Below are 15,746 nucleotides of genomic sequence, written 5' to 3'. Positions count from 1 at the left end.
AGTCGACGTAAAAAAACAAACTTAACGATATGCTAACATTCGTGAAAAATTGTCCATCTAAACTTGGATGATGTTTTTTTGCCTTCGGTATACATACATAGAATGGAAAAATTCGTATTTACTTCTTAACATTGAATAATCAGAGATAAACGTCATATATTGTATCTGGTTTTTTACTAGCTTCAGAACAAAGTTACTCGAAGTTTTGTGTATAATAAACATCAACTCTAGGAGCCTAAAAAATGTACGTGCCCTAACAAACCCGTGCGTGCTAAGAGTACTGTAAAAGATTGCCACTGGAGTGTGATCAGCCCACATAGGTAATAATATAATAAAGTGACGTCATTCGTGGGTGCATAAAATGTGGAAGCTTCCAAGAAATAGCCCCATTCACTGTAATCCGATTTTCAGAATAAATTTAAAATATAATTATCAGGTAATTGGTTGGGAATCCATACGAGTCCGATGCCACTCCCCTCCATTCCACACCCTGCTTATCTTTACTGTGAGGCAGTACATACAGCTTGGAAGTGCTGTATAGCCGTCAATACAGATATAATTGACGCTTCCAACATAAGTCTCAAGATGAGCTGAGGCTTGAGAACTCAAATTGTGATATGTCTGGACTACCGCTTGTAAGGCATAAGCTCGTCTGCTCATATGCGCCACATATTCTTTGGCATTTAAAAATAACCAATGTGTTTGTTTGTGAACTGTGATTTATGTGTATTTCTAAACACTTTTCGATTACTCACTGAATCCTCTCTTCCTGTATGTGTGGCGGTATTTAAAATACTATATGGATGGTGTTAGCACAATAAAGGCACACCAATAAAAGCGACAAAAACTATTATTGAACATTAAAATGACATTTAACATAGACAATCATATATCTAAAATGGTCATAATGTTTTTCCTAAATAATGTGATCTAATCGTTTAAGTTTATGTAACCAAACCGAGAAAGCAACCAGCTATCTCCTTAATCTAATCCAATATTAGATAAATTCATATTTAAAGTAAAATCACTCGCTGTATTCATATGAAATGACGAGATGCAAGTGTTCAAATTCCGCGAATAGGCGCCTTATTTTTATTTCTGCATACCTAACACAACCTATTCGATATCGAAGCGATAACGATGTTTAATAAAAACTAAACCCGTAAAATTGATAGATTGACGTGTAATTACTGGTTTAATTGATAAGTTCACGTGATAATGCGATGTAGGGTTCGCCCTAATGGATACCACTGCCGATTTTTGTCGCGAAACACCCATGTGTTATGATTTGATAAAATTTTTTGATGCGTAGATAGGTGGACGAGCTCACAACCCACCTGGTGTTAGGTGGTTACCGGAGCCCGTAGACATCTACAATGTAAATGCCGCCACCCACTTTGAGTTTTTTTTTTTTTCCTACATATGCCGATAGCCTTTGAGAGGCTATTTCAGCTTCTCCTTGACGTGTAGGTGAGCTTACGGGGCTCAAACCGTAGTATCGCTAACACCAGCTCTGGCAAGGGCAGTGCTTCGCAGAATCTACCGCCGGATCAGAAACGCGACCCACTGAGAAGATCCGGCGAGAGAAACTCAATGGCCTGTATCTGTGAGCTATATGATTTGAAAAGCGGGATAGCCGCTACACAACATAACTGAGAATTAGATATGTCTTGAGATGGTTACCAACATTCACGTTCTGATGTGTACGGACTTTAACCAAGTAAATTAATTAAAAACAAAGATTATTATGCTATAGACCCAAACAATAGGTAAATTACATAGAAAATCATTAAGCCTCGTTAATGTTGAATATTGTTCAGTAATGTTTAACGGCCGTCTGGTGTAGTGGTAAGTGACATGGTCACTACACAAGGGGGTCGCGGGTTCGAATCCCGCCAAGGGAAGATATTTGTATGATAAATATAAATGTCTTTTCCAGGGTTATGGATGTATATTAAATATATTTATGTGTATAATAAAAATCTTACATTTATATCCGTTATCTGGTACCTGTAACACAAGTTCTTTACGAACTTATCACGGGACTAGTTAACGTGGCGTGATTGTTAGTAAATATTTATTTATTAAAAAAAAGGGATTTTTGTTATGTCATAGAGATAGACCTTAACGAGATTAAAGGCCAGTCTTGATTGCGTCAGAAGCAATGATGAACTTCGGATTTAGTTAGTGAAATGCTCGAGGACTAGGACCGACTAATTACACTTAAATTAGAAACAAGTAGATCTAACCGATTCGTCGATTTGATTTAGTCACGTGAACAAATACGTTGCATTAACCACGATAATATTGTTTATAGCTAAAATAAAATTTTCAATTCGCATATTATTGTTATTTATAATTTGGCGTGACAAGAGGAACCAATGAGGCGCCTAAATATAAAGTAATTTTATCGTTACACTGCTTATATAATTATATATGTATATACTAACAATAAGCAAAAGGAATTAATATTAAGACATAATATATATTTTTTTGGTTTTTCCGTTTTGCACATTTCCGAACCCAGTCACCAAGAATGTATTAGGTAATTAGTGCCACAATTTTTAACACTAAGCTTTGAAAATATATAACGGAATGAAAAGTGGACAATTATTAATTACGGTGCAATTTTTTTTTTATTGCTTGGACGGCCCACCTCATATTAAGAGGTAGCCCATAGACATCTACAACGTAAATGCAGCCAACCCACCTGGAGATATGAGTTCTAAGGTCTCAGTATAGTAATTTTGTTACGAGCTTCGTAAAAATACCACACGTAAATAAATTAAGAAGTTTTCAGAATTGTCACTAACCTGACTCAGCCTAGTGTCGCCACTGACTGTATATATCCCGTGACACTCGACCACGTCTTCAGGTTTGTCTGAAGACGGCGATCGTTTCCAGCAGGCCGCACACACAGCCACCAGCACCCCGCATAGCGTTGCACTGGAAAGAGATAAGAGTTTAACACTGCGAACTCATTTCGAAAATTGAGTCATCTTGGCCTAAAGGATAAGACGTTCGGTGCATTCGTGTGTAGCGATGCAACAGTTTTCGAATCCCGCCGGCAGGTACCAATTTTTCTGATGAAATACATACTTAACACCTAAACTTAACACCAGGTGGGCTGTGAGCACGTCCACCCGTCTGAGCAATAAAAAAAAAGTTATCACTTCTAAGGTCTCAGTTTCTACAGTAAAACGGCTGCCCCACCCTTCAAACCGACACGCATTACTGCTTCATGGCAGAAATAGACAGTGTGGTAGTACCTACCCGCGCGGACTCAGTATACGTCCTACCACCAGTGGAAGTCAATCGTGAACATTTGATAAGTACGTATTTCATTAGAAAAATTGGTACCTGCCTGCTGGATTCGAAAACCGTTGCATCGCTAGATACGAATGCACCGGACGTCTGTCCTTTAGGTCACGATGACTTCAAGGTAGGTGGCGGCATTAACTTTATCTCGTCCACCCGCTTAAGCAATAAAAAAAAATCAAATGAAAAATAAAAATTTTTATTGTAAAAGTAGTACGTGAATGTGGCAGCCTTGAGTTTTATTATTTATTTTTTAATAAACGACTGATAAAGATCTCACGAATTGCTTAGCTTTCGTTATACATTGAGCTCCAGCAATTATAACAATTTTGCATGTATTTTAGTTTTTAGTGTATGGAAGGCTTGTTATTTTGGAACCCGCTAAGAATCAAAAGATTTTTTGACTGGAATTTACACAAGTTGTTTGTTTGGTTTTATTACCCTTAATGGGGACGAAGAACATCCCATCCATCCATTTGCCTACGGAGCCTATAGACTTAAGAAAACTTAAGTGCATCGTATTAAGGCTGCGTAATCTTCAAAAAAAAACACTGCTTCGCCTGTAGAAACCGGCGAAATTGTACTTACCCACATGCATATAAACCTAGGACTTTATTAGTACTACAAATTGTTATTAACAGCTATATATACAGGTATTCTGCGAGTATTACAGACGTTAATTACTTTCGCTAATCCATCAGTGAGCTCACTTCATTAAAATAAAAATCCTTTAAAAAAACTATTATCGGAGGACAAACCGAAGCAGTTAATTCAGACATATAAACACAGGCTTACAGCACGGCCTGCGCTCTCCATAATCTATATATTAATACGTGAAGCAAAAACTTTGTATCCCTTTTTACGAAAATTACGCGGACGAAGGAGTATGAAATTTTCCACACTTATAGATAATATAGAGAAGAAGTGCACAACGCTAATATTTTTTTTAAATAGTGCATAAAAGATACATTAAATCAATAAAGAAAACATTACACACACTACATACCATGTATTTGACGCACACACGCATGCATACTATTTATTGTCAAACTTTTGTTCTTGACGTCTGTTGTCAAATTGAGAATAGATTAAATATTGTTTGTCTTTGTTAATGTTTTTATAGTGCAGTCTTGGCGAAATTTGTGATTATAGAAGTATAAAATACAATCATAATAGTGTACAAACTTACAGTTCCAATTAATTTTAGTCGAATTTCGACTACTGCGGGACCTCTAGTAATAACAATGGCACCAAATTGAATATATCAAAAGAGCCGCGTATAAATGAAATGAAAGCCGACATGAACTGATTACAGGGCGCTTTAATCCTATCGACGTGGTTTGCCGGCGGATGTGTTAATTAAACGAACTATCTAAATACTCCCAACGTTTGCGGATTAATTTTCTGATGGCGAAAGAAATAAAATAAAGTAAATTTAAAAAAAGCTGAATATCATAATACGTTCTTTTTTATTGCCCCGGTAGGCAGACGAGCATACGGCCCACCTGATGGTGAGTGGTTACCATCGCCCATGGACTTCAGCAATGCCAGGGGCAGAGCCAAGCCGCTGCCTACCGTTGAGTACTCTCCACAAGCCTCGTTTGAAAAAGGACAAGTCATAGCGCTCGAGAAAAACCGTTTAGGGGAGCTCATTCCAAAGCCGGATGGTACGTGGCAAAAAAGATCTCTGGAAACGCACGGTGGATGAACGCAGTGGTTCCAGGTAGTATGGATGAACTCTACTCTGGTGGCGGGCGGTGCGATAGTAAAAACGAGATGATGGAATCATCTCAAATAATTTCTCAGATTGTGAGGAATTGACTGTGAAAATTTGCTCCTTTGGTCATTGTACTACATCGTATCTCGCTCATTGGGCACAAACAACCCTATGACAAAGAAAACCCGCATAATCATATCGTTTCATTATTAGTGGCAAGACTTCGTGACCCCTCCCACAAAGGACGTTTACAACACCACAAGGTCACTTCAAGGAAAGTCTTCGGTAAAGGAAATCATCTACATGTAGGTACTTGTAAATACTCGTGCTTGCATCCCCCTTGTCAAAATAGTAAATTGTGCACAAAGGGAGAAAAGTTGGACATTTCCTCCCGCGTGTAAAATTGCCATGGCAAACACGCGTGATGTCCTACATTTTCCCGCGATGAACATACTATTTTTTTCTCCTACCAGGCCGAAAGTTCAGAATTGTAAAGAACTTAGCATCCGTGGATTACTGAGCCGGGGTCCAGGGGCGGGGGTAATAAAAAAAACAATTTAACTGTTTTTTAATTTTTAAATAAACTACTACTAATTAAATAATAACTGTCTGATGAACTCATCTTTGTTTAATACTTCACTATTAAATTTTATTGCCTTTTGTTTATTTCACTTTTACACTATACACAATATTGCCAATTACCCGAGCACAACAATGGCGGACAATTTTAGGTGCGTGAGAGCAGACGTAGACACTAACGCGCATGCGCACTTGGCAGTACCCAGGGAGGAGAAGTTACACTTTCTTCCCTGTACAGCGGGAGGAAAACCGAACTTTCAGCGTAGGTAGGAGAAAAAAACTTGAATTCGACTTGTAGGGCTTAAGGAAACAATTTTAGTTTCTGTTCAGTATTGAAATTAACGTGCGTCTTTTATCTCGCCTATAAACAAGAACGTTCTTTCAATGAAATCGTAAAGAAACTATAATTTCATCGGCTAAGTCGTATTCATTTAATGCATCATTCTATGGTAATTCAAAGGTCGATCAATACATCGTCCGCTGTCTATATATTAATACGTGAAGCAAAAACTTTGTATCCATTTTTACAAAAATTGCGCGGACGGAGGAGTATGAAATTTTCCACACTTATAGAGAATATAGAGAAGAAGTGGACAATGCTAATATTTTTTTAAAATAATGCATAAAAGATACATTAAATCAATAAAGAAAACATTACACACACTACATACCATGTATTTGACGCAACACGCATGCATACTATGTATTGTCAAACTTTTGTTCTTGACGTCTGCTGTCAAATTGAGAATAGAATATGGTTTGTCTTTGTTAATATTTTTTTATATGTATTCTTGGCGAAATTTGTGATTATAGAAGTATAAAAGAAGTATAAAAAAAAATTACAATCATAATAGTGTACAAACTTACAATTCGAATTAATTATAGTCGAATTTCGACTACTGCGGGACCTCTAGTCCGTATTATTATGATTGAACAGTAATTAAGTTATACGTTAACTATTACCAAACATTATGATGCATGCGTGCCCTACAAATAACATTTCGCTTGTCATATTAATATAGAACGCTTGGGAGTTACAAATCGATATTCATACTTAAGTTATAATTCCCAAAGTGTTACAATTTACACTAACGGACAGCGGGGTAATTTAATTAAAATATACTCCGAGAAATAGGTCACTTGTCTGGATTATATGACGGATACAACTCACCTACTAATATAATATAACTAGCTGACCCGGCAGACTTCGTAGTGCCTCAATCGATACATAAAAGACGTAAACTTTTGTATATAATAAACATAAAACAAACAAAAGGAATCCGTCTGTCGGATTTTTATTTAATTCGGAGCATTTTTATATTTATCTACCTTTTAAACCTTCTCTGGACTTCCACAAATAATTCAAGACCAAAATTAGCCAAATCGGTTCAGCCGTTCTCGAGTTTTAGCGGGACTAACGAACAGCAATTCATTTTTATATATAGAAATAATATAATAAATATACTTATAAAAACTTAAAGATTCACATACGGCAGGTACGTAACAATTATAATTCCGTCAAAATACTTTCAAAATTATTATTTTAAACGATGTTATAATGATTATAGGTTGTAAGTTAAAAATTATGCATTTAATTTATGTTGAATCATAGTATTTGATTAGACTATTTTGTAGGCAGCGGTACAGCTTTGCCCCTGGCATTGCTTAAGTCCATGGGCGACGGTAACCACTCACCATCAGGTGGGCCGTGTGCTCGTTCTGCCTACAAGGGCAATAACCTGGCATTGCTTAAGTCCATGGGCGACGGTAACCACTCACCATCAGGTGGGCCGTGTGCTCGTTCTGCCTACAAGGGCAATAAAAAAAAACTGGACTATTTAAAACTAACCCGAAAAATAGGCGAATTCGTACCGTATCAAATAAATCTCTTTGTGAGTAAAACAAAATTGTATACACCAGAGATAGTTGACATGTCACTGTATTACAGTTTTCACTAAAATAATACAAAGAGAAAATGTTTAATAAGTTTTAAGATAACAGAAAAACCCTTTCCTTTAAACCCCCAGAAGAAGAATTTCGCAAAGGCTGCAATCCCCACCTGGCGTCCTTTAATACTGCATCATCCTTTCTTACCTGTTCGTTTAATCCCCTTTAATAAATCTCAAACAACGGTTGTTTGTATTGTTCATTGAAATAAAAATGTCGGACTGACCAGACGTGTCCTGGGAGTAATCACGAGAAGACGTGCTATCAACATAAAAGTGTTACGAGGTCTCTCTACTGTGGCTTTATAGTTCATGATATACAGTTTTTACAATTTTGAATTACATTTCCAAGTTTGACCCACGACCTTAAAACTGGACTGTAAACTGGTCAAAGTCGTAATATTCTGACTGGCGCGTTCTAAATCGCATCGCTATGTAATTAAATAACGCATATTTCTTTAATACGCTTTTATTAGCTTCAGACCTATGTATGTTTTTAACGGAATCTTTGAACATGATTTTGACCCCCTTCAAAACGTGGATTAACTCGAAATTTAGTACTTATTAAGGACCGATGACAATTCAATATTTAAAAAAAAATCTAAAAATTTTTTTGAATAAATTGGAACGCTTCTTTACAATAAAATCATTTTTTCTTACACTATTTTTAATTCAAATTTATTAAATTTTATTTTGTATTTTTTAGTTGGATTTTCTATAAAAGCGTACCTATTTTGTTAGTTTTTTTTAAACTATTATTAATTTTTTTAATACAAACCTTACAAAAAATACATTAAGAGTGAATTGTGAAGATTCCGCTTGCTGTGACTGTATTTGTGTATGGTTATAGTAGTGCTTCGCATGTGAGACAGCTGCTACGGCGGCCAGTCTCTGTGAGCTTCCCATGGCCCAGCCTAGGGGGCTCTTCTGAGCTCCCGCAGCACCCAGGCCCGCCACAAGCCACAAGTGGCGCCAGCGAGCCACAACAGCACCGCGCGGCGCCGCCTACGCGACTGCCGCTGCAGAATCCTCACTTTTCTGTGATTGTCAGTCAGTCAACCTTTTGCTGAATTTTATCTCAAAAATTTTTTTATGCTACTCTGTATTCGCTCTTTTTCAACCAGCGGTCATTGAATTTGTGTTAATTTTATCAGTTTGCAGTCTCTTTTAAATGCGCGAATGCGTGATGCATCTGAAACAAACGGAGAAAATATTATCAAAAAGGAGAAACTTAATGACTGCCTTTTACATATTTTAAACATCTGAAATAATATAATTAAAATATTAAACGCGAAATTGAAACGTAAAAGAAGCTTTAACAATAACTACGTCATAAGCTAAGATCATTTAAGGCAACACAGAATACCTAATGTAATTTTAAAAGTCATTACGATATTCAAAGTGAATTTGAATAGCTATTTCAGAAAGCTGCTAATAAACACGCCACGTACTAGCTAATACTAATGAATATAATTAGTAACGTTTTCACGTTCCAAGGAAAAACAATAGCTTTAATTAAATGGCTTCACTGGCTTGTTCGTTACCCCTTCGCGGGATCGATGAGTTTCATCATCGACAAAAGTAACAAAATAATATGCACCTACATATCGCATATACGGTGCTATAAAGTCACTTATGCGATTTTTGTTAACACTGAACTAAGTGTGGGAAAATACATTTTTTTAATAGTTATTAGTGAGACGAGAGAGATGTTTGCTTTTACTGATGGTGTTTATATATTATCATTTTATTTTTGTAGCCTAGCAGAACTATATAAGAAATATATAATAACATTTCATTTCATTTTCCAATGTTTCTCCTGAAAAATTACATAATTTGCATAAGTTTTTTTTTTATCGCTTAGATGGGTGGACGAGCTCACAGTGGTTACTGGAGCCCATAGACATCTACAACGTAGATGCGCCACCCACCTTGAGATATAAGTTCTAAGGTCTCAAGTATAGTTACAACGGCTGCCTCACCCTTCAAACCGAAAAGCATTACTGCTTCACGGCAGAAATAGGCAGGTTGGTGGTACCTACCCGCGCGGACTCATAGTGGTCCTACCACCAAGTACCACCAGTAAAATAAGTGACGTTATCGCACCGTATGTGCGATAATATGTTTGTTTTAAACACTCTGACCAATCCGGTGGCGCATTAGTCAACGCCTCTGACTTTTGAGCCGAGGGTCGTGGATTTGATTCGCACTACGGGCAAACATTCGTGTGACAGATTTTCTTCCCATTGTGTTTTGAGTGTTTTGCCCTTTTGTAGATGTTTAATATATATTTAAATTACAAAAGTCCCGGGTTCCCATCGTAAAGGGGTCATAGTATGGGGCCAGTTGACATGTTTGATTGGTTCCCGGTAGTTTATTATTTTGTTCGTTAGTTTAGTATCAAAGGTTGTTTATCATCAAGATCGAAGACGAAGGTTTTTAAAATAACGAAACTGATGGTAATGTACAGAAATAGGCAGAGTGGTGGTACCTACACAAGAGGTCCTACCACCATTAAAAAAGAGGGAGGAGCGCTGGAAACAGAAGTATTTGAATTTAAATATGACACCGGGAAAAATATAATTACTTTCCTAGCCTGCTTGTTGCTCAAACAACTTTTAAATTACCCAATAAAAATTAAAGTACTCAATTTTGTAGTAATCTTTGTTATGTTGTCTGCGAGGCTCAGAAATATAAAATACCTATTTATGTTTTACTAAGAATAATATAATAAGGCTTAAATTATTATTATGCATTACGCCGTACGTGGAATGTAATGTGTTACCGTTCTCACGGCTGGCTGTTAATATGCATATTACCGTTTTATTATTAATATGAATTATTAACAGCTTTGAAAAAACGTTATTATTTTAATGCCGACTACAATATCTTTTATTGTTGATCATTTGGCGGTTAAAATTTTCTAATTAGGTGGACGAGCTTCCGACCTGCCTGTTGTTAAGTGATTACCGGAGCCCATAAACATCTACAACGTAAATGTCGCCATCCACTTTGAAATATGAGTGTCAATGTTTCAGTCTTTACAGTACAACGACTGTCCCGTCTTTCAAACCGAAACGCATTACTGCTTCACGGCAAAAATAGGCAAGATGGTGGTACCTACCCGTGCGGACTCACAAAACGTCCTACCGCCAGTAAACCTAACTAAACCTAACCGTTGATTATACTCGTATTATCCAACATACATTTTTGAACTTAAAATATGTAATATGTATATGTATGTATGTCTTTTCTTGTAAATGTTGCAATAATACAAAGTTGTAAAATATGAATGTGATTCGGACATTTTCGGTGCTGCCGCGCACTTGACATTTAGACAGGCCAGGCGGCGTGGGGTGTAATTTTTAATGTGCTTCGCCTAACTTGAATCTATACTAATATCTACAGTGGTTTTTACGGATGTTCCGTTATAACTACTGAACCGTGCATCCGATTTTCTTGAAACTTGGTATCCTTGTAGAAAATACATGTACTTAATAGATAGGCTAATATTTATATGAGTGTTGGACTCCCTAATAATAATGACAATAAATAATAATGTTAGTTTTAAATGGCCAGCGAAGTGGGCGAGTGAGTACGGCTAGTCTGACATAATTTAGGCTTGCATAATCTGAGAATACGTCATAGTTTACAATGATAATTGGGAAACTTGCTTAGACAATATTGAGATTTCGATTTTTATACAGTTTTTTTTTATCGAATCTTTAACAATGCCTTTCCTATTCCAAAAAATATTGCACAATTATGTGAGTATGTAGTTTTTTTTCGACTGTTTTGCATCAAAGTTATTGGTTAAAAATTTAGATTATGCGACTTATTGAATAGTCACATGTTTCGTTAAATTTTAATATGTCGGGCTTGATGTTAAATCATAGAAAGAAACCTTCACACTTCTGTGATACGAAAATACCCATAAGTATGTAAGTAAGTATTGGAAAATTACTGCAATTATAATATAAAACCAGCATTAAAAATTGTACCCTATCATATAAATTAATTAACAATACAATAGATAGCGACACGTTTTATTGTAAAAAATATGCAGTTAATGTCTTAAACTGGGCTAAATTATACGAAATTCCGATAGAATGTAATTAAAACCCAATAAAGATTACCTTTCATTATCAAAACAGGTTCTATATAAACACGAGTCATTCACAGTCGAAAGTTTATAAGCGTACGTAAGGTGGAAAGTTTTTAGCGGGCAGCGCGACGCGACTCCCGCCTCGAGCGAACCGCGACACTGTGACTGCGGGGAGGAAATTTTAGGGAGTGTCCGGAATCCACCCGCCTTCAAGCCAAACCGCCAACATAGGAAAACTGGAACAAACGTTGGATCACAACGTCGAGCGTCTAAAGGGCAACGCTTTTATATATCTGCCCTGTTCGAATTGTATTACATTTTATGATGCGTCTTCGTGAATTGCTCTTACGGTGACCTTTTGAAACACTTTATCGGTTTATATTCGCACACATTGTAGACTTTGTTGTCTGTTGAATTTATTCAAATACGAAAGCTTTATAATTCGTGAACGCGCAAAATAACATTTAGTTTAATCTAAAAACACCCACAAAACTAAAGTAAAATATATTTGTTTTTAAGCTATTGCATAGATTTTATCGCGGGCCTTAAGCGCGGCGACCACAGATCACTGTGGCGGCGACCGAATCATGAAATTCCATAACGAAAAAAACCTTACACCCCTCACTCCGCCTACCATGTAGCTTGCGTTCAACACATTCACACGTTGCGCTTGTGTAGTGTTTGTGAATAAGCGCATGCCGTGACGTCACACTGCATGCGCATCCTGAAAAGTCTGCCCATCTCTCTCTCGCGCGGTCTAGCTTATGAGTGTGAAGGGGACAGTTAAGGTTTTGCTTGCTTTAATGTTTAATATAGCGTGGTCTTTTTTATCATTGTTTTAATATTAAATTATCATTGTCTAATTATAATTGCATAAGTTGATAAAAAATGCTATGCAATAGCTTTACCGCGGCAGTTCCCGAGTGCCACACGTTTTTTTTTCTTTTCTTTCACATTCACTGCCATGTAGGTCACCGGTGTCCTACGCGGCGCACTGAAGTAATTATGTCGATTTCTGTTACTAATGCGCCTGGATTGCCAAACTTTGCCTTCTTTTGTTTGATAAGGTAGGTATGTTTTAGTCTTTTAGGTTTCTTAGAAATAGATTCATTGTCAGTATCTTCGGATTCGGCTTTCCCAGAGTCTACTGGATATAATATGTAAGAAGAACAAAGAGAGAAATCGACATAGTTACTTCAGTGCGCCGCGTAGGGCATCGGTGACCTACGTGGCAGTCAACGTGTTAAATATTCTAAAAGGAGCAATCTTTCGTGACTTATGCGTCCGAAGCGCTAATGTCGTCAAACGTTTGTTCCATCATTAAGCCCTTGTCGGCGAGTGTTGACCAACATTCGGTGTCACTCCCTCGAGCGTGGCCGTCCCGTCACACCGCTCTAAGGTACGTGAATAACATCCAAATGTTGTACGTAAATCGATTGCATGTCCTAAAATTTGGTAGTTAAGGTGCATTTTGCTGTGCTTAGGTTTTATTCCTCGCATAAGTTTTAGATGTTGATTTTCTGGCATTACTAGTTGCAGTTCTAGCGAGTTAGCAGATTGCAATAAGTTAATGGGTCCTGTCTTTTGATAACAGATTTATAATTCCAATAACATCTAGAGTTTACGCGTTTACTTTTGTTGTCAAATTAGTTCCTTGGCTGACTCAGTGGTAGAGTAGTTAGTGACCCTGACTGTTGCGCCAAGGGTCGTGGGTTCGATTCCCACATCAGGCAAACATTCTTACGATGAACAGGTTCATTTGCTCTTCGTCTGAGTGGCTATTATCAATATGTGTATATATTTAGATGTATATAAGTGTATATGTCAGTCTCTGGTACCTTTTTTTTCCTACCTAAGCGACCTAAGCCTTGAGAGGCTATATCAGCGTCGCCTTAACTAGTAGGTGAGCTCACGGGGCTCAAGCCTTGCTAACACGAACGTAAAAAAAATGTTATAAACAAAGTATAAATATTTTTTTAACTTTTATGGCACAATCTTGTTAAGTATGTATGTAAGAAAGGCTCTACGAAGCGAAAATTTTTTACGACCATTTTTTTTAAATTTTTTTTTACTTACAATTAAGACGGTAGTTCGAGAAATTTTTGTTAGTTTTAACGATTGTTTAACTTGTTGAAAAATTAACTTTAAGTAAAATTTCCAACGGGAATAAATTATTTATAGTGTTCAGAACACACCATAATTTTTTCAAATTAAAAAAAAATATTCAATACCTTAAATAAATTAATTAATGTGCCGTACTCGCTTTTGACGCCACGCGCGCAACCTAAAAATGTCGCGCGCCGACCTATTTTTAGCGTTAAATTAAAATTATAAATAATGGAGATAGATTTCCGGTAGTTAGTAGTTTTTTATTGGAAATTTCCTCCTCTTTTAGAATCTTTTTTTTTAATTTCTTAAATAATAATATTTTATGAAGTATTGGCAAAAAACGAAATGCCATTTTTTTTTCATCTTTAATTGTTTGCAATTTTTTATGTGCTAATACACGCTTTTAGCACATTTTTCTAGGCGTCATTCCCGATCCAATGAACTATCGCACATAATTTTAAGAGCAGTATCTCTATTTTGTACCATTTTCGACTTGTCGACTAGACTAAACTACCGAATCGTTCATCCGCCTAAGAAAAAAAAATACAGACAGAAGAGAGAAATGCCAAATAATAATCTAATATAAACCGCGATTGAATGCTACTACTTATGAAAACTGTTCTATCTGGAATGAAACGCTAGTTCTGGTCTAAGATCGTCGGTCCAATACGGCACTGTTAACGTGTGCAAATTATTACTGGCTACTTAAAAAATGATAAATTTTCATCAATAAAATGAAAAATATTGATTGAAATTAGTCCAAGTAAGTATCATTACCATATAAGTAAGTACCAGTTATCTTTTATGCAACATGGCTTTATAAAACTAAAAAAAAAACAAGTCGCTGTAATATACAGGGTGTCCCAAAAAATAGTGTCAAGCCCAAGTCCAGAGGTAGAGCATCACTAGGGTTGTATGTTATTATGGATTATGTACGTTAACTATTCGCACTACGGTGACCAAAAAAGGGCCTTAACACAGAAAAAATTTATTAAAAAAATCATACTCGAAAACTATAAAAAATCGCGGAACATACATGGAGGTGATCCGGATGGCCCTAGTGAAGCTCTACCTCTGGACTTCGGCTTGTCACTATTTTTGGGACACCCTGTATAATAAAAACTAAAACATGACGGGTAACTGTCTCTATCCTATCTGCTTGGTAGTCGCAGGATCACAGGGCTATATCCGGACGCGTCCAGGCACCCTTATAATGCTAATGTTAGAGACATGGACCTAACATTACCAGTTGCAACCACAACAGTAGTACACCATTAACATACTGTTACGCGCTGGGGTTCATGATTAATAAAAAATCTACCGAAGAACAAATTAATGCTGTATTTAATAGTCAGAACACTAAAATTCTCAATTCACTTCTTCCGCTTCGCTTCAGGTGATCCGCTTGCTGTTTCGCTTCGAGTAGAACCACTTACTAACTACCTTCGTGACGTCCCTGCAACGCATTTGTAGTCGATACGACATCCCTAGCATTATCGAGAACATTACTGACAAGTCGAGTATTTTCTATATGCGTTTCCGCCATTTGACAATAGATGGCGTTGTAATTCTCGAGCGTTCTCGATTTTACGAGTTCTTTTGATATTCATTTCTGCTATTCGACGATAGATGGCGTTGCTCTTATCGGCGTAATAATACTAAATAGCTACACTCAAATGTCCGATAGGTTAATTTGTTATACTAAAAACAGGGCTTGGAATAAATCAGTAACTACTACAGTGTTAGGATTTTCGCTCGTAGACAGATTACGTGATTGGATTAAAGGATGGACACGCTCCAGACCATCCATGATTTTCTGTTCACAGGGTAAGTATTTACATAATTACGAAATAAAATCCTTAATGTATCATTATTTTGGAGCTTTTTTTATGTAGTACAATAAGAAATGGTATTGCGAAGTTGAAGTACCTATCACGTTAAATTCACGTCAGTTGATATGTACAAAATATAT

At 36.7% G+C, this 15,746-nt stretch overlaps 2 protein-coding genes across 4 annotated transcripts in view; one reads left to right on the top strand and one right to left on the bottom strand.

Annotated features, from left to right (window-relative positions):
• Positions 1 to 11,856, bottom strand: part of LOC114240736 (uncharacterized) — a 35,670-nt gene extending 23,814 nt beyond the window's left edge. Inside the window, exons 1-3 of the mRNA XM_028171396.2 lie at positions 11,697 to 11,856; positions 8,339 to 8,752; positions 2,814 to 2,946 (exon numbers count right to left, since the gene is read on the bottom strand). Coding sequence (XP_028027197.2) covers positions 2,814 to 2,946; positions 8,339 to 8,466 — 261 coding nt within the window. The 5' untranslated portion in view covers positions 8,467 to 8,752; positions 11,697 to 11,856. The remainder of the gene's footprint in view (positions 1 to 2,813; positions 2,947 to 8,338; positions 8,753 to 11,696) is intronic.
• The window catches only part of FDL (fused lobes), an 88,751-nt gene that overhangs the window by 53,507 nt on the left and 19,498 nt on the right, over positions 1 to 15,746 (top strand). The window contains exon 1 of one of the 3 annotated variants that reach the window (XM_028171386.2): positions 12,877 to 13,064. The exons of the other annotated variants lie outside the window; for them this stretch is intronic. The gene's annotated coding sequence lies outside the window, so the exon portion shown is untranslated. Of the gene's footprint in view, positions 1 to 12,876; positions 13,065 to 15,746 lie in introns of those variants that run through there. 3 annotated transcript variants of the gene reach the window in all.

Source organism: Bombyx mandarina, chromosome 19 (assembly GCF_030267445.1).
Source record: "Bombyx mandarina strain Sakado chromosome 19, ASM3026744v2".
Classification (NCBI taxonomy): domain Eukaryota; kingdom Metazoa; phylum Arthropoda; class Insecta; order Lepidoptera; family Bombycidae; genus Bombyx; species Bombyx mandarina.
This window is presented reverse-complemented; position numbering and strand designations above follow the sequence as displayed.